Source organism: Solea solea, chromosome 9 (genome assembly GCF_958295425.1).
Source record: "Solea solea chromosome 9, fSolSol10.1, whole genome shotgun sequence".
NCBI lineage: Eukaryota > Metazoa > Chordata > Actinopteri > Pleuronectiformes > Soleidae > Solea > Solea solea.
In genome coordinates, this window is record NC_081142.1 from 17,260,227 (window position 1) to 17,286,187 (window position 25,961).

At 39.1% G+C, this 25,961-nt stretch overlaps 2 protein-coding genes across 4 annotated transcripts; one reads left to right on the forward strand and one right to left on the reverse strand.

Moving 5' to 3' along the window:
- Window positions 1-91: 91 nt before the first annotated feature.
- On the forward strand, window positions 92-13,549 carry itgb3bp (integrin subunit beta 3 binding protein). 3 transcript variants are annotated; one of them, XM_058638106.1, is made up of 9 exons: window positions 92-133; window positions 786-822; window positions 987-1,059; window positions 1,427-1,481; window positions 2,352-2,430; window positions 2,700-2,787; window positions 2,985-3,041; window positions 6,950-7,003; window positions 7,393-8,737. In XM_058638106.1, exons 1-8 carry the CDS (start codon window positions 129-131, stop codon window positions 7,000-7,002), a joined length of 447 nt encoding a protein of 148 aa, XP_058494089.1. In that variant the 5' UTR covers window positions 92-128; the 3' UTR covers window position 7,003; window positions 7,393-8,737. The 3 variants fall into 3 exon arrangements, with proteins under 3 accessions (XP_058494089.1, XP_058494088.1, XP_058494090.1); XM_058638105.1 differs by lacking the exons at window positions 6,950-7,003; window positions 7,393-8,737 and adding an exon at window positions 13,453-13,549; XM_058638107.1 differs by lacking the exon at window positions 6,950-7,003.
- On the reverse strand, window positions 9,272-25,961 carry alg6 (ALG6 alpha-1,3-glucosyltransferase). Its single transcript, XM_058638104.1, has 14 exons — window positions 25,776-25,961; window positions 25,457-25,541; window positions 24,148-24,237; window positions 23,941-24,029; window positions 23,770-23,852; window positions 23,542-23,606; window positions 23,105-23,290; window positions 20,885-21,020; window positions 17,632-17,717; window positions 16,152-16,236; window positions 15,641-15,711; window positions 14,268-14,336; window positions 12,472-12,664; window positions 9,272-10,000 (listed from the first exon to the last, which is right to left on the reverse strand). The coding sequence occupies exons 1-14, from the start codon at window positions 25,855-25,857 to the stop codon at window positions 9,803-9,805; spliced, it is 1,518 nt and encodes a 505-aa protein (XP_058494087.1). The 5' UTR covers window positions 25,858-25,961; the 3' UTR covers window positions 9,272-9,802.

Below are 25,961 nucleotides of genomic sequence, written 5' to 3' on the forward strand. Positions count from 1 at the left end.
AATATTTTGTAATTTGCGTGAGTTCGATTTTATAGCTGATTCGGGAATACCGGAATTATATAGGACACGTCATGTTTTACACGAGTTTATTTAAGTGTAGTAAAGGCGCCAATTTTGCCTGTCCGAGAATGGCGTGAGTACCTTGCAGATTTATTTATTTATTCTTTACTGCTGATACATGCTGTAATACACGGTAATATTCGTTCCTAATTGTAAGTCTAGCACGGCAAGTGAAATTTCCCTCTGAAACATGAATGTAAAGTATATAGTATGGTCTGTGGATAACACCTGCGTTCAAACGATATCAAGTTCAGAAAGAGATGCTTGTGGAACTCTAGTTATTTTATTGTCTCTTCTATTTTGTATGTTGTTTGTTTGTTTGTAATATTCTGTTTTGGTGTTTTTGGCTGTTTATCTATGGTATGCACTCAGTCAGAGGTTTTCTGTGATATACATGGTATACATGAAAAGGGACAGAAAGAGAAAAGTAAAATGTCTACACTCCATTCTGCTTGTTCACTGGTTAGGGCTGTTTTACTGTCACATGCACTGTTATTTTTAATATTTTAATCTTCTGTGTTCAATCAAATATCAATCAAACCCCTTGAAGTTTCTATCATCTGATTTTGTTTTAATCTTTAAATGATAACACGTGATGATGGGTACATAAACTGGGGCACAAGTTAAAGGGCCTATTGTACTGCTACTTATGTTACATTATAATTGTTTGTGGGCTAATTGTCATACCACTAGATAATACACTGATTTCCATTTTTTTTAAACAGTTCAAAAAGAACTCTGCGCAAGGAAAATGCTCATTCTGTAAGTAACTGTTTCAGATCTACTGACATATGAGTGTTCAACTATTTATGTGTAACAAAATGATCTAAAGGCTGAAAATATAAGATTTAGCTAGTTATTTTAGTGTTTAACTACTTTTTTCACATTACACTTTTGTTTTTTTGTTTGTTCTTTGTCTCAAACAGCTTCCAGCTTCCAGATTACCAGTGCCTGCAAGAAACCATAAAACTCTAACTGCGGTTGCGAGTTCTCAACCAGGTGTTCAAGATCTTCAGAGTCCATTCATACAGTGAAAACAAATGAAATCCCAAAGAGACATGGGCTAAATGTTGCCTTATATACTATATACTCCATTTTCTTATTCTGTAGAAGAAGTGATGATTTGAAAAACTAAATTTAAATCGTGTTTACTCCCACAATATTTCTCTTAATTAACTTTCTCTTTGATGACAAAGGTGTGCTGCTAGACAAATCAGCAACTCACATGGCACATCTTAATGTTTCCTACATTTCAGAGTAATGGAAAATGATCTAGTATTTCCTACATCAGACCACAAAGTAATAGTTACTTTCTTATATATGTACTCTATATTGTGTTATTAATGTGGATGTGGTGTTTCAACAGGTAAGATCAAAATTGTTGCGAATGAAGAAGAAGTCCCACAGACAGAGTTGGAAAAGTGAGTACTTGCTTTATTTTATTCTGTGCCTGTTTTACCAATCACCAATTAATTTCACTAATTCATGATCAAAAACTGGAGGCATTGACCGTGTAGAACACACAGTTGAAGGGTTACAGTGAACTCCTCAATGAGTTGCTATATATCAATTGCCACACTTTCCTGATGGTCATAATGATGGATCAAAATTTAACGACGGGAGACATGAAATGATGGAGATCCATCACTGGCCAAATTATCAGTGATTTACATAGCACTAAAAATAGTTGTATAAGAGTCACTTAACATAAGAACCATTTCCTTAGCCCGGGCAGACATTTGGTGTCTAGCCCATCCATCAAGACAAGCATTCGTTTTTAATTTTATAGTGCTGTCACTAATGCATTAAATCGGCTCAGTTTACAGTACATTCATAACACTCACTTGGTCATGTCATATTCGGGTCACTTGGGGCACAGCAGTGTTTTTGATTTATCGTAGATCTCAACAGCCAATAAAATACCAAAAGTTCAGACAGAGCAACAAATAAGTTGAGTAGTTATCTATGAATTGATGTATGTATCTATGGTAATAAAGTAGCTAAATTTTGTACAATTGTACAGCTTTTTAATTGCTGTTTCTGTTTTTTAATTTGTTTTCATTCATTGTATGCTCTGTTTTTGTTTCTAACTTCAAACCACTGATGAACATAAACAATAAACCTTATACAAATAGTCAAAATTAGTAGTTATGAATAGTCTTTCAAGACACCTTTTTTAAGTTTACAATAATACAGTTATTCAGTCTGCTGCCATTCACTGTCAATGTGTATTATGAAAATTTGTAAACGTGCAGTTGTATCACCAACCCACTCTCTTTTGCTTTGACCAGACTGGACTCCTTGCGAACTCAACTCGAACAATCATTGGATGAATTCATCAGAGCCAGGAAAAAGCTGGAGGAAATAATTGTGAGAGACTTTCTTTGGTCTTAAATCTTTAGAATAGGCAGAAGTGTCTTTGTCTCCATTATATCTTCAAATTGAGAGATTGTGGTTTTTTTTTAATCATATATTGAATATTCACTTCTGACATGACTTTTCTGTTCTGAATAGCAGCATTTGTGTTCATTTGTTTTCAGGAGAGTGTGCTTCTTCTTTATCTATCTTTCCTGCACATTATACTGAAAGGGTTGTGGAGTTTTTGTCTTGTAACTGGCTTGATCCTGTACTTTATTTAGCCAGCAGAGGGCAGCGGTGAACAAGAACGTTTACCCATTGGATCCAATGCTGACCTTAGGACAGAGCTGAAGAGACACAGAGAGCTGGGTAAGTTCTCATTTACTGCCATTGTAAAATATGGTTGTGTCAGAAAATTGGGTTAAAATTTGGGGTGCATGGGATTCGCCGTAGTTTTCACTCACCCACCTGGATGTAAAATGATCAGAATGGGAAGTCATTAACTTTAGGTTCATCTCTGTATTAGTTGCCTTTTTTAAAAACAGTTTTGTTTTGTTTTGTTTCAGCACCCAGAGTAGCTTCATCTTTGAAAGGAAAGGAAAATCCCAACAATCGGAGTCAAGGTAATTTATCTGTTAGTAAACAATGAAACCACATATAACGTAAAAGTAATAGTAGTTATATGTACTGGTGTGTACATTCATGCTTAATTTATTATGCTTTTATATAGAGCTGCAACTAACGATTTTTTTCATAATCGATTAATCTTTCAATTATTTTCTCGATTAATCGTTTGGTCCATAAAATATCAGAAAACCGTAAAAAATGTTGATTGGTGTTCGTCAAACCTGGAAATGATGATGTTCTCAAATGTCTTGTTTTGTCCACAAACCTAAAGATTAACTTTTAATGATTTCTTTGTTATCTGATCGATTAATTGTTTCAGCCCTACTTTTGTACCGTCTGGATAAACTCAGATTTACGTTACAAGATATTGTGAACAATATCACAGCATTTATTGAAGGTTAAAACCACACATTTCAAATTACCCTTTGAGTTGAAAACATTGTTTTTGTATTGTAGGCTTCATTGATTCTGGATGTTTTTGATAACTTGTGCACATACTTTTAATTTGTTTATTAGACAGACAATACATGTTGGTGCTGTTAAATTTAATTAAAATGCAGCAGATGCAGTGACTTCTAGCCTCGGCTAATTTCAGACATCGATGAATACTCACATAAATCCGTAAAAAACTAACAGTGAAGCAGACGGTGAAAAACAGTCACACAAATAATACAGAGCTAAGAGTAAATCAGGTGATCAGGTTCAGGTCTGGATCAGGTCTGTTGAAAATTGTATAATTTATGCCCCTGTTATATACCGTACTTGGTGTCAACTGATCAAGCTTCTCCACCCACCTCAGAAGGCTGCTATCCTCACTTTCTAACTAGTATCTCAAATGGTTTTAGTCACACAGTTTTTTAAATTCCAGTATTTGCCAAAAAGTCCCATGTCCACGTAATGATTTATAAGTTCATGGCCTTAGGTAGGAGTCACTTGTAGAAAAGCTACCACATTTTTTTCAACGTAGTTTCCAACTTAGTCTAGCAGTTGTGAAGATCTTGTCAATAAGGGCCAGTCTTCCAGGACGGAAGTCAAAACACAGAGTCCAGCAGCTCAATTCATCATGATGCTGTAAGAAGGGGGTCAGTGTGTTCCCACGTGTTGTGCTTAAATTAATAGCCGACAGACAGATCTTTCTTTTTTATCAATCACCCCTTTGATTGTGACCTTATCTATGCATCTGCACAGGACTATAAAAACATTTCTGTCCCGATTGTTTGGTTCATTTCAAGACAAGAAGGAAAACAAATATAATCACGGGTGCATTTGATTCCTAAGGACATCCCATCCTCTACTACTTCACTATTTGATTTGCCTCTTCCTTGCTATTTAACCTTAATAGCATCAATCGATGCTTGTTTGAGTCGCTCGGACAATCTGTGCGCTGTGTGCCGTGCGACCTTTGGGGAAAAACAACATTTTGTTATAGTTGCGCAAACAAGTCGCAAAAATTTCCTGGGGAAATAATTAATTTGATTATTTTAGGCACATGTTATGCCTGCAGCAGAGCAATTCTTGTGATCCAATCATACACTGGTGACTTGTGGACAATGAATAGGGGGTACTGTCAGGAAGCAAGCTTGTTTTCTGATAAGGTTGTTAGAAATGATTTAGATTAGTTCCAGTGAGGCAGCCAAACATACATGATGCATTGTAGATCCACACCCCAGGAATGTCACATTTTTGTCACATGGTGGATCCATGAAATGTATCTGTTGCGCATAAACCTCCTTACAACAACAGACTTCACAATGTCAAGGCAGATAGCTGTTGGGAGAGAATTGGCCCTCTGTGTGCGTCGGGACACACATTTAAAAAAAAAAAAACTAACTGTTATTCAAAGCTGCTGAATCGTTCTGGCCTATATCTGCTGCAAGTGTGAAATCTCAGCCAGATGATGTTGATTGCATTGTCAAGCATGACTCTGCTCCTGGGTTAAATGTTTGTTTAGGTTTTTTGTTGTCGTTTTTTTTAGTTGCTGCTATGGCCTTAAGGCTTTGGTCCATGTGCTGAGTAAAAGGAGAAACTTGTAAGAAAGACTTTTGAAAAGCCAGAGTGCGTTATGTGCTGATTATTCTATTCAAATTGACATTGTCGATTAACATAAGTTTAATTATTCCATGTTTTCACAGTCAAATTCAGATAAATTTTCCAGCACCCGTTTGTGTTCATTAAAAAAAAAAAAGGACCACAATCTAAATTGTCTTATGTCTGTTTAATCCTCTCCTCTGGGACACCTGGAAGCAAAAGACAACAGTAGTAAATGGTAAAACGTAGTGTAACAGTAGACAAAAGACACAACTGACTCAACAAGGTCTCCTTCTGTAAGCAATATACAGCAATATCTGTGTAAAATTGGCTGAGATTAGTTCATTTACACATACTTCTGAATCATTCTGTCTGTTTTCTTGAATATCTTGTATTTTGTCTGCACATATACAATGAAAACAAATCAAGAGTTGCCTTTCACTGTGTTCAGACACTGTAGTTGCCCTCTTAGGTTCCAGGTAACACCGCCGTCACTTCCACCCCTGCCAAGGAGTAAAATCCGTGGAAAACTTTTATGCCTTAAAAAGAATAATCCTCTTGTCCCACTTTGCCTCTTATTTCTTTTTCCCACTTGCCCTCTCCTTTCGCTTCTTCTTATACTGGAATGGGGGGGGGTGACATCACATGTATCTTTGTCATCATGAGAGTGGTGGTGGTATTAAGCAGTGCTTGTGATTGTCCTTTAAGGTTATCAAAAGTTTCAGTTAGCAGTCTAAAGAAGTCACTCCTGGTAAGCAATCAGAGCTGGGGGCGAGCATCAATCCTCCGGGTATAGTCGCGGTATTACAAATACCCACAGAGCCTGTATGTGCTGATGACTACAAAATTGAAAAAGAAAGGCCCTAATAATTCTGAGGCAAGTTTCCCTCAGCTGTAGGTATTGATTATTTGTGTGTGGTGAGAGATTTGGAAAATTCAATTAAAGGAGTTGTGCAAAGGATTCATAAATTCAGCCACTCCAATGCGTATCGAGACATGGTTATGTTCTAAATCAATGCTGCACTTCACAATATATTTTCTTAGGAACATAAAAATAAATAACATTTAAACAGTTCTGCTTACTACAGAAACAAATTTTTGTCACGGGCCAAGTACTGACTCGTGCACATCTTTCAGGTGGTAACGTATTTTTATTGCAGTTTTTCCCATAAGAAAATCCTATATAATATGAATTTTGAAATGACAAAATGAGGGGAAAGGGGACGGCTCAGCAGTGTAAAAATTGATCAGGCCATAGATGGGACCACGTTGTGGAAGATTTGTATGTCAGCAGTAATGGGCTGTATTAAAAAGAAGACTCCTTAAGATGTCATAAAAGTGATGGGGCTGCATCGCGGGTCGTGGGCTGCTGGCCCGGGCTGCTCCCGCACTCTGGCACATCAATCCTCAGAGGCCTCACAGACAGATGCCACCTACCCACTGGGAGTTTTATGCTTTCTGATTGACCACACAGTTGCAATTAAACAGGGGAGTTGTATATTAGGCAGGTTTTTTTGTCCCTCCAACTGAAGCAGGTGGCCTTCGATCGACACCGTTGGTTGCAGAGTATGCAGTCTTTTCAGGCATGATTTCTGATTTACTGAGTGTCATTGCATTTCATCTGGGCATGCAAAAAAAATACTTTTGGGTTCTTTGAAAGATTACCATAGCAACAATTTTGTACTTTTTCATAGCAGATTATTTAAGAACATTATACGTTTACACTTCCCTTCCATTCACATAGTTTACAAGACTATGACTATAAGACTATTTGCCTCTACAAAAGATTTTATTTTTGGTGAAGGTATCAATAATTAACACTTTTTTTTTATAATAATAAATGCTTGACTCTTGGTTTTATCATTTCACTCTTTAGGTCCTGTGGAGATGGGCAGCTCCTACAAGTTTCTCAAGTCCATTATGGGCTGAGGTATAATAATCTATTTCAACTTCCTTCCTTTTTGTTTTTTTTAATTCATTAATTTAAAAAAACGGTAGCACTTATAGTACGTTAAAGTACAGTAGCGACAAGGTAGTAAAAAAATAGTATAAGGGAAGTGATACTATGTAAAACCACTGTATTATTTTCCTTATGACCACACTGTTCCAATGTCGTTACTGTACTGTAATGTAAAATGTTAAAAATTCCATTTAAAGGTTGAACGGAGAGCGATTGTTTACATAAAATATGCCGCCTATTAACTCTCTTCTTTGTGAATATTCAGTCTGTCTCGACCGTGGCTGTGGCTGTGGTGTGTGTGTAATATCAGCAGGTGCCAGTGGGGTTACAATCATGTTTTCCTCTCCTATATTCCCCAGGTCTTTGTTAGCGAGGCATCTTGCCCGTTGACAGCAAATGGAATTGCTCTTCACTTCTTGCGCGTATGATCCCATGGAGATGAGGCAGGAGATGAATGTGGAATCGTTGCTGTCAGTTGTGTGGCCGAGATGTCTCGGGGAAGCCGTCACTCATTTCGCGGTAGAAGTGTCTGAAACAGTGTGTGTGTGTGGGGGGGCTGAATTCTCTGACATGTTAGACCCCCCTGTCTGCCCTCCGGAGCCTCTGCCGCAGCTGACAAATGTTGATTCTACATTAACCACAATGCTGCAACGCTGTGCAAATAATGTTCTTGCAGATGGCAACCCTCATCCCCTTTATGGCAAAACTATGCAATCATCCCCACAAGTGCAGTTTAACACCTTTTCAAAGTAAAGGTGGGGGGGGGAAGGATTTGTCCTCCACGACACAGTAGTCTCTTTATTTGGCATCGCCTGGGAAAGGCTGCGGCCTCTCTCTGCCCAAGTCACCCAAAGCAACAGCTGGTGTTCGCAGCAACATTTCCTATTTCTGCCTAAGGTGGCTCGTGTAACTCTCACTTTATCACCCTTAGAGGCCATGTGAAGGACAAAGCCAGTACACCCATAAACAGAACTAATGTTTTGATACAAGCCCCTAAGGAGGGTGAGAGAGGAATCCTTTGTGGGGGGGGTTTATATACCCAATTCCTGCCCAAATCTATTTTTAATAGATCTTCTTCCAACAAGACTAATTATTACTAAGAGATTTTCTTGTGCAGTATCAATATTCCCTGTGCCTGTCTGTAGTCCAGTGATTCAACTAGTCCGAGGCGAGGTGGTTTCACTGTGGCTAAATATGGAGGATGCTTTTTTTGTGTGTATAGACAGACAGACAGACGACTTTATATAACTACAGTGAATAAAAAAAGCATTAGGTAAATTCTTCGGGTTAGGGTTATTGTGCATTTTTGCATTTGCAAACTTGTGTCAGACTCAAGTGAGTTCCGACAGAAGTGTTGAAACTCACTTGAGTCTTAGGCTGAGCAGTGTATCCTCTTTACTATTTTTGTATTCATGTATAATACCTATTTTTAAATGGTGGGGAATGCTTACATTTAACTACTACATTTTTCTTTATAGATTATAAGGCCCTTTTTTGTATGATTTAATTTGGAAAGAATGGACCAGAAATGATAATTTTTAATTGCTTTGTACTTTACAGTTTCAGAAGCTCACGTCACCTGTAGGAGTTACTTACCTCCCATTTAAGAAGAGAATACATTACACTTTTCCCCTCACACCACTGTAAATGAATCAAGACTACGTTCTATAAACATGTTTAATAAAAGAGCACACCAACACCTTTCTCAGCATCTGAGTGGCCCCTTGTGTTCCTGTCCCGTGATTGTACGAGTTAACTCTAGATCTCTGGCTCCTATTTGTCCCTGTGGCCCATTAGAGGCAACTGGCCTGCAGCCTCAGGTGCACAGGCAAACCTCTCCTGACCTGATAACATTTATAGTTGTAATGGATTTTTTTATGCTCGTCATTAACTTTCTCAGAGATTGGAGAAAGGAATAGCGTGTGCCTTTTTTCTGTGGTATTTCAACTTTATAGCATTATGCTCAGATATGTCACCTTCCATCATCTCTCTTTAAGGCCTCGCCTGTCACTGCAAATGTACAGGTCTTTTGTGCAGGACCCTTGTCGTACCAGGACTTGTAATTAATATTTAATGCTGTTGAGTAAAAGCTTTGAGAGATATAATTTCTGTCCAATTATTGGCTCTGACTCTGGCAGACAGTTAGGGGGAGGTGATTTAGCAGACTACTTGGTTAATGTAGACGGTTAACTGTATATGAAGCTGCTTCCAATCAAATTATTTAACAATGCGGCAATAAAAGTTTAGCTCATTGAAAACTTTATTTTTTTTTCCCTTTACTAACTTTGTACAAAATAATTTCAATTATCAATAGAAATTGACAGTAGAAAATTGTAAAAAACAAACAAAAAAACAACTAAATCCCATGATTTGAGCATTTCATCACAATTCTCAGATTAAGTACTGAGATGTAACACCTTACATCTAACATTGTAAACAGTGAGCGTACAGACAGACAAATTAATTTAATATTTCACCTGTAGTTTAGTCTAAAGAGTGAAGCATCAGTGGTCCAGGCATTTCACGTGAACTGGGTCATGTGTGTAAAAGCTAAAGTGAGTTGGTCCAAAAATAATGGAGAAAAAAAAGGATATCATTATCGTCCCCTTTCATTTAATATCATAGCACCTCTGAGCTGGCGTATTATAGTTGCATGATGTATGAGAAAAGTCTCACTCATAAGCACCTGTGATGTTTTGAATTTGGTACATGATTGCATGAGTCCTCACAAAGCCTTAAAAACCCTTTTTTACCGTTTAGCAGCATAAATCAGTTTATCTTCTTCTGGCTCTTTCTGGTGGGCGGCCTGCTGAACTGGACAATGTTTAAATATAAAAATGTCCCCAAGAAGTGCAGGAAAGCAGTGACGGACACCAACACAGGAAACAGGTCGGGTAGATGTGGCGGTGGGACCAGGGCCACACTTGCGACACTCAAACCGGCCATTGCTGCGATGCTGACGTAGAACTGTAACAGAGAGAGAAGGTAAACTTATCAAATAACGATACACATTTTTTTTTTTCTGATGAAAAGTCAACACAATATGTAATAATCCCTGTATGTGCAAAGTTTTGGCTGTAAGTAATCAAGTACGATCTCTTTGTCAGTGCAATATCGGTGTTTGTTAAGACTCTTCTGTGATGAATGAATGATTTTTGTACTAGATTTGGTGAATTTACTGTAAAGAGCCATAATAACATCAGGTTATTCTAGTCTGCTCCGACTGATCAGCTGCTGCCATCTCACCTCACCTCACACTGCGCTCAACAAAAGACCAATTCCAATCGTTAATATAGATAACTTTGCCAAAGTGAGTTTAATCACTACATCTACATTGTGAATCTGGAACTTCTAAAGACACAATGAAAAACCCGGGCTCCACCAGCTATGAACACAATGTTAGCGTTTCTCTTAATTTTAACTGCAACCATAATATCGAACCTATGAATGATTTAATTTAAATGAGCTTGGATGACATTGAATATTTATCCTTGAATGACTGTCGTCAAAATGTTCATTGGAGAAGACGAGCCATAAAGAAAAGACTGAGGCTTGAAATATCATATTAAAGAACAGGCAATTTGAATTTTTTTGGCTAATAAAGCCACTTTTTTAATCCTGTCGCAAATGAAAATAGAGGTGCTGAAGAAAGTGAGATCATTGATGTGTCTGTTTGAGCTTTATGACCCGGAGGAAAGTAACATGGACGAAACGCCCCGTGCCGGCACCTGCGACGACAGCTCCCAAATTCATGAAACCTTATCATCATCATCATCTTGGCTCGCTATTTATGCTGCTTGTGTAAATAAATATATCTAGGCAAACCTGTGTTAATGACACATGCTATAAAAAGACACCTTCTCTTAATCTCTGACACCCAATAGGTGCCCGTGTCACTAAGGGGGCCGGTGGTGCAGCCTCTTTAAACGCTGTGGAAACTTTAATAAGTGATAAATAATTCTTTGCCTGGCAGTGGCTTTCATCCCCGGACAGCTTACACAGCTTACAGCGGCACATGATCTGTATTTATACAGTTGGGTATGTCTTCTCGCACAGAGTTGCAATTTAGGTCTAGTGCCACTTTCGCAGTACAGGCCACCTGAGATCCTGAAATGACCACCGTTCTTCTCACAAATGCAACAGCTGTCCGTCATCCTCCCAAATGTACAAGAGCAGACATGTTCACTACTGGTTTTTGACCATGTGTCTTAACTGAAGAAAATCTACACCAATACTTGCTTGTTCATGTCTGCTCTTATACATTTAGGAGGATGACGTACAGCTGATGCTTTTGTCAAAAGGTTGTGGGTTCGATTCCCGGCTCTACATGCCGATGTGCCGATACTTAAACCCCACGTTGCTCCTGATGAGTGATCGAAAAATGCGCTGTATGAAAGTGTGAGTGAGTGAGTGAATGGCAAAACTCTAGTGTAAAGCAGCTTTGAGTAGTCATCTTGACTTGTGGACTAGAAATGCGCTATATAAATACAGACCATTTTCAACCAAATGTACTGTAGTGCATTTTAGGGGTGGGTCAAAATATCGCCCTTCCTCGTGCAATATGATAATCGATACACCAGGGCAAATAACGATATTTTAATTCACAAATGAAGGCGCTATAAATAAACAATCCCTGCCAGTTTCACTTACCGTGGACCATCATGTATCGTATCGCGAGATACCCTGTGATTTCCCTAGCGGCGGTAAAGGGTTTGACATTTTTAAATCATCTTTTATTATATATCTATGTAACCTAGAATCATTAATAACTGCTACAACTCCCGCTCTATTAGTAGGGTTCCTAGGCTTTTTTCTGAGTATGGGAGAGCAGCTTTCTCCTCTGGTCATGGAATAGCCGTTTCCCAAAGTGAGTTCAAAACATTGATGAAAAACAATGTGAACAATGTAATTGTGTTCCTAGCGTGGAATGTATTGGCTGGTATTTGTGCGATTGTTGCCTTTTGTTGATTTTCAATATGTCCTTTTAACTTTGTTATGGTGGGCTATCTTGGCCAGGTCTCCTTCACAAAGTAGATTTTGATTTCAAGGATAAACTGAACATCTGCCTCCTATGAGGGGAAATAATGGTCATTTATCTTTTTATGAACATTCGGCGTGGATGGGGACATCATCTCTCCTTCAGTCGGATAGTGTTATCAGTTATGCAACATAAGACTCTTAATGCAGAGGAACACTCTAAATCCACACATATTGAACAAGGTCAAAAGATGAGTATAGACTACAACAAGGGTACATTTGAAAACGTTTCCAGATATACAGTATAGGTTATGTATTTTTTTCCCCACAAGCATTGAATTATTTATATTTATACATGCCACTGAAAACGTTTTATGTAAACTAAACTACTCCAGTGAATCCATACCACTAAATCAGTGCGGGCTATTGTACAGTATTGTATCAGGGTTTTAAATACTCACCTTCCACCTCATCATACAGGCCAAGTCCATTTTTGGTAGGAAAAACAGCAGCTTGTGGTAAGCACCCAGTCTTAGCTCGTCCTCCGTGCAGCGCTCCAGTGCAGACAGTAGATAGATGCTAAAGAAGAGGAAGCCCGCTGAGGTCACAACGTAGGGAACCAGCAGACCATCCTTCAGAAACAGAGGCAGCATGCTGCACAGAGGGACAAGGACAGTGGCACGTTTACAATTTAGTTAAGTTGTTTTTTTGTTGTTTTTTTTTCAGCTTTGCTGATATCTTTCTCTGGAGCAGTGTGCAACGACCCAAAACAAAGAAAAGACTGCAGAGGTCCTTTCTCACTTATTGAATAAAAAAGTCTAGCTGTAGCTTTTACACCCATACAAACATAATTTACGCAGCACAACATAGAAAGTGTTAAGAACACATAATGACCCAAAAACATTTATTTTCCACTTCCAAATTTACATTTGCATAAAATCGTACATATACACTCAGTGGCCACTATTTTAGGTACAGGCAGTAGTAATCTTAGTAGCAAGCGATTGATAATCGATGACTAAATTAAGCGTCAACTATTTTTGATAATCGGTTTTAGAGGTTTTTTTTTAACAATTAATACAAGTTTTCTGATTTTTCAGCTTCTTAAATGTGAATATTTTCTGGTTTCTTTGCTCCATTTGACAAAAAAAAAAAATCATTAAAACTGAAAAGACATTTGAGAACATCATGATTTCCAGGCTTGGTAAACCCTGATCGTCATTTTTCAACATTTTCCTACGTTTTATGCACAAAAGAATACTCGATTAATCGAACAAATAATCGACAGATTACTCGATTCTAAAAATAATCGTTAGTTGCAGCCCTAGAGAAAACCATTCTTCCCCATTGTGATGTTCGGTCTACATGCCTAAATGCATCAAGTTGCTGACATGTGATGGGCTCGTGTCAGTATCCTGCTTGACACAGCTTTTATCCAACAGGCCAGAACAAGCTTCATGTGCCCCAGTGGAGAGAAACGGCTCTGACATTCAAGCCAAGCTTATCTTAGTTTAGCAGAGAGACACGGACAAGAACAACAGTTGGCTCATGGTAAATCGCACATCACCCCATCTAACAAAACTCTATACACGCAAAACAAACTGCGCATTCTCATTTTCACTCCCAACAATAAAGCCCCATTCAGAAGATAAATGCTTAACATTGTAGAAATACATACTTCTTCAATTTAAGACAGACTGGCTGCATTATGTCCCTGTTAAATTGCCATGGCTAGAGCACCCATTCTGCCAATTATGCTAACAAAGATGTATTTTTTAAGTGGCATAGTCTGTGGAGGATGGAGATAATGTGTCCAAGTCAGACTGTACTGGAAAGTGGCGAAAGAATGACCTCCTGTCCCTATACAACACACACTTAGATGGCAGGCATGCAGACTATGCCATGTAATCCCCGCATATCCTTATACTAAACCACACACACAACAATTAGTACTGCCGGAAGAATTTAACAACAGCTGGTGAAAGTTAGATGGAGCATTTGTAACACTACTTGTCTTTTCCACGCATGGTCCTCAGTTCAACCCACACCACTGATCCGCTTAGCTATTGAGAATCTTTTCTATGTCTCTTTTAGTTCAATAGTTTGCAGGAAGAAGGGACAGAATGTGAAAAAGGGAATGCATGGGCATTGTAGTTATTCATTCAAACTTCATTTTAGGGCATTTAGTTTAAAACATACACACATAAATCTCAACTAAAAGAGTGGGAAAATTCAGCATTTTTGTTTGTGGACTCACCTGAATGTTGAGGCCTGCAGGAACCAAACAACCACCAGGGGCAGGTCATTCAACAGGAGGCAGACAGGCCTGAAAAGATCACCATTAAACACACCGTGTAGTGAATACCATTAAACATAATTTTACAGTTAAAGGAAATCGGGTTGTGTTAGGTCAAAGCTGATGTGTCATGCATGTATAAGATTAAAGCAACAGATCTAATGACATCCACATAAACTGATTATTGACAGTTGCTCACAAGGCAGTCAGCCTGTGTTGGGTCTTATTTCACTGTACATCAGCATTAGTCTGATTTTTTTTTTTTTTACTGTAACAACTGTATCAAAATATGGATGTAGTTGCAGTTTTGCAGGTTGAGGCCAAAATGCAAAATGATGTAGACTTCAACTCAAACAGAGTTTGAGGAAAATACGGCTGTTGCTTCTCACTATTCTGAGGAGTCAATGGTTTCAGTTCTTCTTGAATAGCACGTTTCCTAAGGAAAAAAGACCATAAACACATGAGTGAATACCAGTGTGATTGACAGCTAGTTATAAGTGATATTTGTGAACTTCTGGTTAGCTAACGTCATTGTGGTGCCAAAAACGGAAGTTCAGATTCGTATGGGTAACTGCACTGGCACGGTAGGTGCCTCCTAATGTCTCCTGTGATAAATGTATAATTGCGTGGCATGTGTCTGTGTGGTGGACTCTTTGCTAACTGGTTGCCTGTGTCAGTGCTACTTACGTCCCTGAAACCACACTTACGGCCAGTGCTCTTTGGCGATCCTGTTACAGCCCAATAATTGATCCTGTGCAAACAATACCCTGAGCTCCTGCCTGCCATTCTTTCCTAAATCCCTGGACATGCATTACTGATTGATTCCAGGGGACAGGTGGGAGATACAACTCAATAGTTAATAAAGCAACAATCTTCCCTAATCTAGATTAATAGATGAGCCCAGATCTAGGAACCAAATCCCTTGCCGTCAAATCTATTCCAGGCTTCGCTCTCCACCTACAGCCACCGCAGCTTTATATATATATAAAGAGGTAAATGATAATGAACCACACACACACACACACACACACACACACACACACACACATACACCTTACTCTCACACACAAGTGTGAAGACAGAGGTAGATCGTCCTGTTGCACCTCAGAGTGCACGTGTGTTCAACTTATTATCAGTGTGCAAAACAAGATTTACGGTGGGGACAAAGCAAACGGCTTCTTTGCGTGCGAGCAGAAATTGAATCAATACTTGTGAGTGTTTGAGTGATCACAGCGATGACAGAGAGAGAGAGAGAGAGTACCGTTGACATCTGCTACAATCCCTTCACTGCTTTGTGTCACTGCAGTGTGACAATTCATTTTCTTTGTACTTACAAGGCAGCCAAGAGGATGGACTTCTCATGGACTTGGTAGGAGAAGAGGAAAAACGCCAGGGATGAGTTAGCCTAAAGATGCCAATGACATGTTAATGAACAACTTCACTTAAATTACAATTTAATTCATATTTGTGTAAAAAGAAAAGAGTACATTCCAAAAAAATGTTTCAAAGAACCAGGGTTTTTTCCTTAACCTAAAGTTCACTGCCGTCTTACTTTACTAGCATAGCTGTTACACTTCAATCTTTCCTTCGTCAGTCGTGATGTGAAACAAATCCCTCAAAACCAAACAATGCCATACTGAGAAACACACAGACCTGAATCAACATCGTGTGAACTCGTTTGACACTGGGTTGCATGTAACAGACATTTGTTTATATTGCAAAGTTACACACGACAGCTTAAAACTAAAATTCCAAAATCAAACAATGCTTTATTGCTGATGAGTTTTTCCACTGTTAAGCAGCATCTCATTTGTATGAAAGAAAACAGAGCACAGAAACACTCACCAAGGCCAGTTTAAACTGCCAGAAGTCTGGCTTTGTCAGGAGTTTGATAGAAGAGGGAAGGACTGCCAGGAGAGTGCACACTAAACTGGAAAAAAACAATAAAAATGAGCATTGAGATGATCTCATATCGGCACTGTTGGCAACAGTCAATTGCACAAAAAATTCTCTGTATCCCCTGTGGGACAGAACAGAAAAAATATTGCAGTACTTGTGTTTGCACGTAACTCTAAACTTGCATGTAGCTATTGTGTGGTTGACTTTGCTTTCTGTGAAAACTGAAAATGAGTAGCCAGAATGGCACGGTCGCAACCACCATAGAGAATAATCTGATTTTAATGGCGCATGCGAACATTCGCCATGTCAAACCCGGGCCTTTTTTTAGACACTGCTCTGCCACTGAGACCCCGGCTCTGTGGGAAAGAACCAAAATACTGGCGCTGCCTCAGGGTTACTGAGCATTAGTTTAACCCTTCAATTGTCACCTGCTGGAGGCAGACGCGCAGGAAGAGATGGACTTATGTGTTAGTGTAAATGTGAATAAATGTGGCGAGAGGTCAGGCAGCGAGTGTGAGAGTCACAGTACGTTTGTGTAGAAGAGACATTATATGAACTGTAATAGAGGAGAATACATAATAGAGAGGGACAGGAAGATAGAGGGCAGTAATCAAAGACCAGTCAGTGGGTATTTAGTATGAATGCAACTATGTTATGTGTGTGTTATGTGTAGGGCAGGGTTTTACAGTCCGGAAGGGCACGGCTCACTTTCACAGCTGATTCGTTCTATGTACACAGTAGAGCCACACAAGAGCTTTAAGCTATCCGTGTGCCTGTGCCAAAAAGACATGAGCGTTTTTTTTTTGTTTTTTTTTTCTCTCATTTGTTTGAAACGGTCAAAGAAGTCCCACTTGATCCCTGGACTTAGCAGTCTGGCAGAAACGTGTCCATGCTGCGAACACACGACTCCTAAATTTAGCAAGTCGGGTTATTTAAGCAGGCTCCTCCATGACACAACTGCTGCATCAACTATTTCCCCCGACTGTGATTGTGCAGGTTTTTCAGCTTTTGGTCAAGATAGCATACTGTATATATCCAAAGACTTCCTGGAATGCACCGTGTGGTAGCAGGCAGAGATTCTAACAATGCTCCATGCCCACTTCGTGTTCTCCCCTCTTGTTGGCACCACTAATTGATCTCCTTCTTCATAATATAACATAAATCACGTAACCATCATAACATTTTTTTTAAATCTTTCTGTCTTTGTACATGACACATGCTTTTACCAGTACAAGAAAGAACGACAGAAGTCAGGCCTCTAAGAGCGTATGTGTAGGTATGTTTTCAAATACAGGAAGGGCATTTTTGATGTTAATGTGAACATAGAGACACTGCTTTTCCTCCCAAATGTTTTTACATTTTACAAACAGAGTCAAATGTTTTTATATTTATCATGAAAAACGGAAAGAAAGAAATGAGGGATTACCTGAGGTAGAGCTGGGAATCTCTGGACAGAATGAATCTGATCTTTATCAGGACGTTCAAGCTGCACCATGTGTTGGCCACCTTATCCTTCACACGTGAACACAAAACACACACACACACACACTCACTCTTAGTTAATTAAGACCTGTGTCGCATGAAAATGTAATAATTCAAATGACTCAAAAAAAAACAACTTAAAGAGAGAGTAAACAAGTGGCAGTTCTTGAGGTCATTATTTGCGACCGTGAAAGTTCAATAAAAATTCCTGAGCGCGTCAGGTGGTATGTAAGACTCTGTCATAAATGTGTCAGAAAGAGCATGAGACAAGGTCAAGGGTCAAACCAGAGTATAGTTTCTGCATGACCAGCAGATCCAGACCAACCACAGTGCACAGTTCAGAACTACATGCATTGAATGTCTCTATAAAATGCTTTCATTTTACATCTTTGAGCAACAATAATTAAAAAGGTTGCAAGTCTGATTCATAATTAATTACTTTGAATTATTTTCCATCATTTTCCCTGAGCACATATTGAAAATGACAAGTTGTTTTTTTGTATAGATAAAATTTACAATGACATGAAATGACAATATTTCTAACTTTAATATATTATGTCAGTCGGGAATGAATTAGTCCAATTAATTACCGATTTATTATTATTATAATACCAATTTCACATCACAACATTTTCCCCACGCCGGTTCATGTTGTCTTTCCACGATTAGTCCTGATGTTTGGTAAATCATAAAGAAAAAGCGTCACTTTAAAAGTCCACTTAATGCAGGAGTGCTTGTGGTTTGTAAGCTGTGAGATCAGATGAGGAAGGCCTGGCCGTGTGCGATTCCGTTGATTTAAGTGCTTAAGCAGTTGTGCAGGGATCAGATGATATTGAGGGCCAAGCCGCCACTGTGCACAGTGATATCACAACATAGAGATGGCATGCCTAGATCAGCGTCATGATTCCACTGCAGAGGCTTGCTCGGTGTGGCCCTTTCTAGAGAGCCTATTTCTGGCCTCCTCTCTCACTCTCTCTCTCTCCCCTCTGTGCTACAGCTGCTCACAGCACAGCTGTGTGGATCTTAATGGCAGCCTCGTCAGCAGCGCTGGGTCATCCAGTGTTGTGTTGTCTCAGCCCCCTTCCCCTCTCACTTTCCTCTTTGCCTCCTCGCTCCAAATAACCACTACGGGAATTTTCCTGGACGCCGCCTGAGGGCAACACATGAACAAGGGTGGTGGTGCTGTGTGTGTGTGTGGGGGGGTCGGTCTCGCGGCTCCTTCACCTATGAGCTAGCATGGAATTTCACAGGGAGAAGCATTTGGTGCCATTTTTGTGAGCAGGCAGCAACGTGAGACATCAGAATGCAGCTCAGTGGGTAAACTTACAACTGCTCCCTTCAAGAAGTCCCCGGGACCACCTCTCACTCCCTTACACCCACCACCCCCCACCCACCCCTTGTCACCCTTGTCTCCTTGTGAGCTTTTGCTTACGTGCACAATTTCACAATTAGTTCAGGACGACTTGCCCCGCCACCGGCTTCACATGCTGCCGTCACGGGGGAGTATAGTGTCTCTCACACCCTGTGTATTATGTTTGCATCATTTCATTGAACAAATTCTGCCACAGTGTACGCTGCCATCCACTCCCCCATCCCCCCCGGCAGAATTTTCAATTACTTCTTATGTCAATGACACCTTGTGGTGGGTGCCACCCCGGGCACCAGGACAAGATGAATGCGATTCAGGAGAGGGTTTCAGAAATGAGGACGGCAAAAACCCTAGCATCTGAGGTGTCAGTCAGTCACTCAAGCACATGAACACACACGGACACTCTACTCCTGCCTCTCCCATGACATCTTGTAACGCTGCCGACTGTGGAAGTCTTTCAGCTCTTTCTCACTTACTTTTTAGTTACTATCATATTCCCCCGCTCCCTTCTCGTCTCTCACAGTCTGTGACGGCGTGGTGACAGCATACAAATCTGTGTATGCTATATAACGGTGTAACACACTTACACGCTCTCAGAAGTAGACACTGGGAGGCCACAGTTGTGCGATCTCCTCTGATACGCCTGTAAATGTAGTGGTGGCACCACTTATTAGTCCGTATTGCTAAAACACTGCTGTGCTACGAAGTGCTGAAAATACCCCGGCCATAAATTACTTAGATTTATCTATATCCTCCTACTGTACATCCCGAACCCCGGCACCTGCGAGACATGGAGTGAAATTGATCTCCCGACCTTTCACCATTTTATTCCTCTGTTTTCTTTCATCCTGCACTCGTATCCATTGACAAACAGCTAAGCACCGGAGGGTGGATGTGTGTCCGCCGTGCTGAGATTACAGAACAACTCAAATGAAGGAAAATAAAGACACCCTTTCATGGCCATTCATATGTCACTCATACTGATCAAACTTGCTTACACAAGGAATATGTAAGAGTTGAGGAAGTTAAAGCTATAAACTGATGTAGGGTAACTTTTATTATAGTACTGCATTTGAATACAACTGTGAAACACTCACTGTATTTTTTACTTCACTGCATTTTCTTGACTGCTTCAGTTATTGGTTACTTTGCGTAATATATTTACTATAACAAAAAAGCATTATCTAAAAATTAAGAAGTTGAAGTTGATGTGCATTCAATGTATCAATAGTTATAATCCAATAATATAATAAACATTATTCTAAGATAGGCCATTCACTCTATGATATTTTTAATACAAAACCCCTAACTAAAGATAATAATAGTTAATAATTCACAGGATTATTAGTTAAAAAAGATCTAACCTTTGTATTTTATGTCCCTGAAAGAACTTTAGGATCCTAAAAGGATTAGGATCTTCTTAGGATTTTCAACATATTAAAGAATATTTTAGGAATTTAACAGAAACCCCCCAGCTTTTTAAGAGTACAAACAAAGGAGGTTGTTTTTAAATACGAAAGGCCAATGAACACAAACTATAACTCAAAAACTTATGTCACCTCGGGGTCAAGCCATTCTTCAATGGGGAAATTAAAAAGTACATGTGACCCTCAATGTTCCTCTAATCTCCAGGCCATACTGATCTAACACTGTTGATCCTTTTATATTCATGATCTTTGTGGAGATATTATCTTCTTTTACTTGTTTTATTAAATGACACACTAGGGGTTTGAGCACAGAGCAGCTATACTGTAAGACTTGGCCTTGATGGATAACTACTCGGATGTGTTTTCAAGTTGACTTTTGGATTCGACAAAGTGTACTGTACCTCAAACAGACCACGAGCCACAGGAAAGACCCTCTTCACCACCTGCAGGGCCTGGCTGGGGTCAGACAGGAAGGGCAGCCAGCAGAGGGCAAAACTCACCAACACTGTCACAGCAATTCTCACCAACATGAAAAACCTACATGCAAAGACACAGAGAAGGATTGATGAAGGATTGCCTTCCATAAATGATGGACGCAGAGGTGCACCCTAAAGTATGACATTCCATTAAGTTAGGTGAAATGATTTATTATCTATGGAAATGTGGACATTAAAAACTGTATTAAGTTAAAAGTTAAACTTAAAGATCTTGACTAATTATTTCCTCAACATTAATTTAACTCATGTCTGTACAATCTGAAGTGAAAGATTTAAAAAAAGGCAATGGGAGGGTTGAAAAACCTGAAGCCTACTACTAAATAATCTACAGTAGACTGTGAAACCGAAAACAAAGTTGCTCTTGTTCAACTAATGTTATATTATTGATAGTACAATGATTTATTGTGATGTTAGTCAACTGGAAAACTTGCATTTGCAGGTAAGAAATACATCTAAATAGCATCTATTCAAAAACACTTTGCTATTTTAACTTGGAAGTGTATGCTTGCATGACAAAAAATAGCAAGTTTATCCAACAAGTAAAATATAATATATATATAATAAAAGTTGAGTTACATTCAACCAATTTGTTACAGTACAATATGTTTGCACTTCACAGATATTTTGTCAGTCTAATTTCCGCATGTATAAATGCTGAAATGAGCGCGTTGTTTCAAGTGCATTTGCGGCTGCTGTGGATTCCTCAAACAATAAGTACACAATGTCTGCATGTCCCATATTTGGGATCTGACCCTTGTGTTGAGGAATGCAGTGAAAGCCAGGCATCAGCTGAAAGTTTTCGGTGTAGGTCAGGATTGCTTGTCAGCTGTAACCGTGAAGCTGCTGGTTAAGTTGCACACACATGCATAGCTGAGGAGTTTGGGCATGGCGAGAGTGTCATCTGGACATATCTTCCCCCTGGCTCTTCTAATCCAGCTCTCCATTTGCTACTAAATGCCCTTGGTACATTGTTACTAGATAAACACACACTGGACACACTAGTAACAACATCCAGCTTGATTACCTCAGCCATTCCATGGCTCTCCTGAGGACACGGCTCTCCAATAGACTGACATTACATATCTGCTTCCAGCACTCAGCTGACACGTCTAGATGCTGCATGACAAAACAGCACATGCATACACTGTTGAATAATTAAGATTTCATGGTCTTCACTTGGGATCCAAGGGTAAGAAACCCTGGATTTTCTTCCCAGAACTGTATGCTATTCATTTGATAATGGAGGTACAGTGATCATTTAATACAATAAAGAAATATGAAAACATTTCTTTAAAGACAGCTGTGCTGGCTAGCTGGATGAGAAGGGCTGGTTACTTCCTTGTCAGTATGGCAGTACATCTGTATCTATGATTGCGTGTTTTTACTTCTTATTTTTGTACTGGTAGTTATTTAAAGTCTACTTTTAAATCATCACTCTTATGTTCTTTGTTCTTTGTACACCTCAGGATTGTAATGTATGCCTTGGGAATGAAAAATATTTCTTCCAACTGTCATCTGGTTTAGTAGTCCTGCCCTTTGCCTCTACCTCAGCAGGTACTTCTTTTTGTTCCCCTTCTGTCCTTCATTTTCATCTACATCTACTGTATAGGAATTTTAAGAGTTATTCTGTCTGAGACATCTGAGCAAACCAAGGGCAATAGTGAGGGAGCAGGTGCAGTTACTTGTGACTGAATAGTAGCAGAGCAGCATCGTTGCCCAGAAATCTTCAACAGAACACTAGAGAGAAATGTTTTTCAGTCTTAGCTCCATAATTCTTTAAAGTTTTAATTTCTTTTCACATGGTCTCAGCCGACATGTACATATGGGAATAATCTACACTCTAAATTGACCATAGGTGTGAGAGTGGATGGTTGTTTGTCTCTATGTGGCCCTGTGATGGACTGGTGACCTGTCCAGGGTGTCAGCTGCGTCCCTCATGTGGATGATAAAGTGGTAGAACGTAAATGAATGAATGAATATTCTGTGTTTACTTTACACAGTCTTTAAATGCACCTCTGGGGTAGTCACTGCTAAGCTGCCAAAGAGAGATGGAGAAATAAGAAGAAAAGGAGAGAAAACCTGAAACAATCAAAGCAAATAAATAAATAAATAAAAAACACTCACCCTCTTCCTGTTAGACCAGTTTTAACACACTTTCCCAGTAGATAGCAGAAGAACGGCAGAGCATGGTACAGCTCCATCTGTTTGTAGTTGAGAGCCAGGGAAAAGGCCATGGAGCCCAACGCGTCCCAGCCCAGACCCAAAGCCAGAATCCCCCACAGAGCGAAGCCTTGGCTCACTGCATTGTACCTGACACAGTTAAGGTCAGTACTGGATTAAATGCATCTCATTTTAGTAGATGTTAAATACAGTCTGCTGATATGAGACAAACTGTCGCTGACGCAGGGTTATCAAGTTTCATTGTTGTTTTCATTTAGTGGCTGTATGACAACAATTTCTTCCTACCACTACTTTGTCTTATTTGGGTCTTTGTTGACGAGTATGTATTACAATAAGGGTATTACACTCAATAAAAAGGAGAAATGCACAAAAAAAGATACTGGAAATGACCATAGTCAATGAGGATTAGTCCAGGGTAGAGCAGGAAGCAGAATAGAGTGGAAACCTGGAATAAAAGACAAACATTATTCACAAAGAGTATCAACCTGTTATCATGTTATATTGAAATACTGACTTCAGTATTCACCAAATTATTGGAGCAGTGTTGTAATCTTTTATTAAGAATGGTTTCCCAGACTATGAGCAAAACTTTTAGACAAATGTGTTACCTTTTTCCTCGAGGATCCATCGGTCAGGTATAAACAGTACAGAACCACAGCAGGGATGTATATCAGCAAATCTGCCACCAACACTGAAACAGAGGAACAGACCCTTTTGATAGTTTACCTAATTTTCAATGTCACTGATGCAAATATAATGCATTTCTCTCATAACTATACCTGTAGCTCTCATGAATAACTTGTGTGCTGGGCTTTCATAGGCTCTGGATTTGTGGAGCTCCACCCATTCGGGGTTAATCATCTTGGCTCTGCAGGAAAACAAATATGGTTTTGACTTAAATGTTGTTGGTGTTTTGTAGTGAATAGTAGAATATGCTGTAGTCATTCTGACTGCATGGGAACTCTGATCATACTAAAAATACTTACATATACGCACAGACCAAGCTGTGGTAAGCAGTAAGAGGAGGATAGTCCAGACCCCAGTAGTTTAAGTCATTGTCCGTTGTGTTGAAGTACCTGTAAGAGTAGAATTATTATATGTATTCTCATTAAAGCTGCCTTAGCTCCAATGTAAAGGTATGTGGATTGTAATATCATGAATTTCTCTTTTAACTTTTTTTTTATCACTGATATTGCAGACATGAGACTCAAGTTACTTACTTGCGTAAATGTGTGAAGCAACATTGTATTAAAGGTAAAAATGTGCAATGCTGAAACATGGCCATGGTTGACTGACACTGTTATGAGACATTCTGTGAATTATTAGATCATGAATATTGTGGATTAATGTGGAAGAAACAAATTACTGCTAAAGCTGGTTGACATGGACATGGAGTTAAATTTCTACTATTTTACGTAAGACTCTGAGTAATCATCAATCAAATACAGGGACCGTATAATAAATCCCACCTTTGCAAAGGTTCTAATGTTAATTTTTTGGTTGAATCAGTTTCACAGAGGTGTCAATTCACCACTCTGATCATTTTGCACATTAAATATCGCTGAACAATTGATCCTAATTCAACATAATTGTGCTATTTTTGGATTATTCAATTTTCTACACCAATAAAACATAAATAAAAAGCATGTTGGAAACAAATAATGTCTTCAATCCTTACATAGAAATTAACATACAGTATAAAGATAATATCATAGTGGTGTCTTGGTGACATTTTCTATTTGAATATTGAACGTGAGTTTGACCGTGCAAATTGTAAATCAAATCTTGAATTTGTCAGAAAAAACGCAATAAGATATTTTTCCCCAAATACCTGAACCCTAATGTTATATTTTACTAGCCTCCCCTCAGTTTGGTCCGTAAAATGTCAGAAAATGTTGAAAAATGTTGATCAAACCTGGAAACAATGATGTTTTCAAAAGTCTAAAACAATTTCTGTTTCCTTTTACTGTTTTAATGACTTCTTAGTTATATGGAGCCAAAAAAACAGAAAATATTCACATGCAAGAAGCTGAAAGAACAGAGAGCTTGTTTTAATTGCTGAAAAATCAATCAAAATAGTTAATTATATAGACAATTAGTAAATTATTAATAATCGATTAATCGAATAGTGGTTGCAGCCGTACTGTAAGTGCACTGCTTGGTAAACAATGTGTTTTTAGTCCACTCACTACAACAGTTTCCTGTTTTACTTAAGAGCAGTGGGTCACAGTCACAACCAAGAACTCTTTTCAGGCATTTCTTAAACTCCCTCCTCTCTGAGTAAATCACACTCACCATTCCTGGACAGGGAGGTTGTAGGTCACTTCTTGCCAGTGTCTCTGTGCTTCATAGTCGCCAAACATAGGAGGTTTGCCCGCCCCTGCAGAGAAATCATTCAGCTGTAAGTCTGATGAATGACAAACTGACTGCACCAGTGAATGACAGCAATACAACCAACACACAGCAACAACAACAACAGCCTACTCGGGACAGACACTCATTCATACACAGTAACATCTAAAAATGAGGAAAAAAGAGAACAACAGGAACACGTGTTACTCTGATGTAAACAATCGTGTGAATGTCGCATGTTTGACGTTTAACTTCTACATACCTGAATAAGAATTTAACGAAACGCCCCATCTCACAGCAACACCGAGTAGAACACAGATGGACACAAGACTCCACGTATGCATAACTATAACCGGTAAAAAAATAATAAATAAAACAAATATCAGTTTTTATAGGGGAAAAAGATACGAGGAAAAAAACAAAACCCCTGCTCATTCAGACAGTTTAC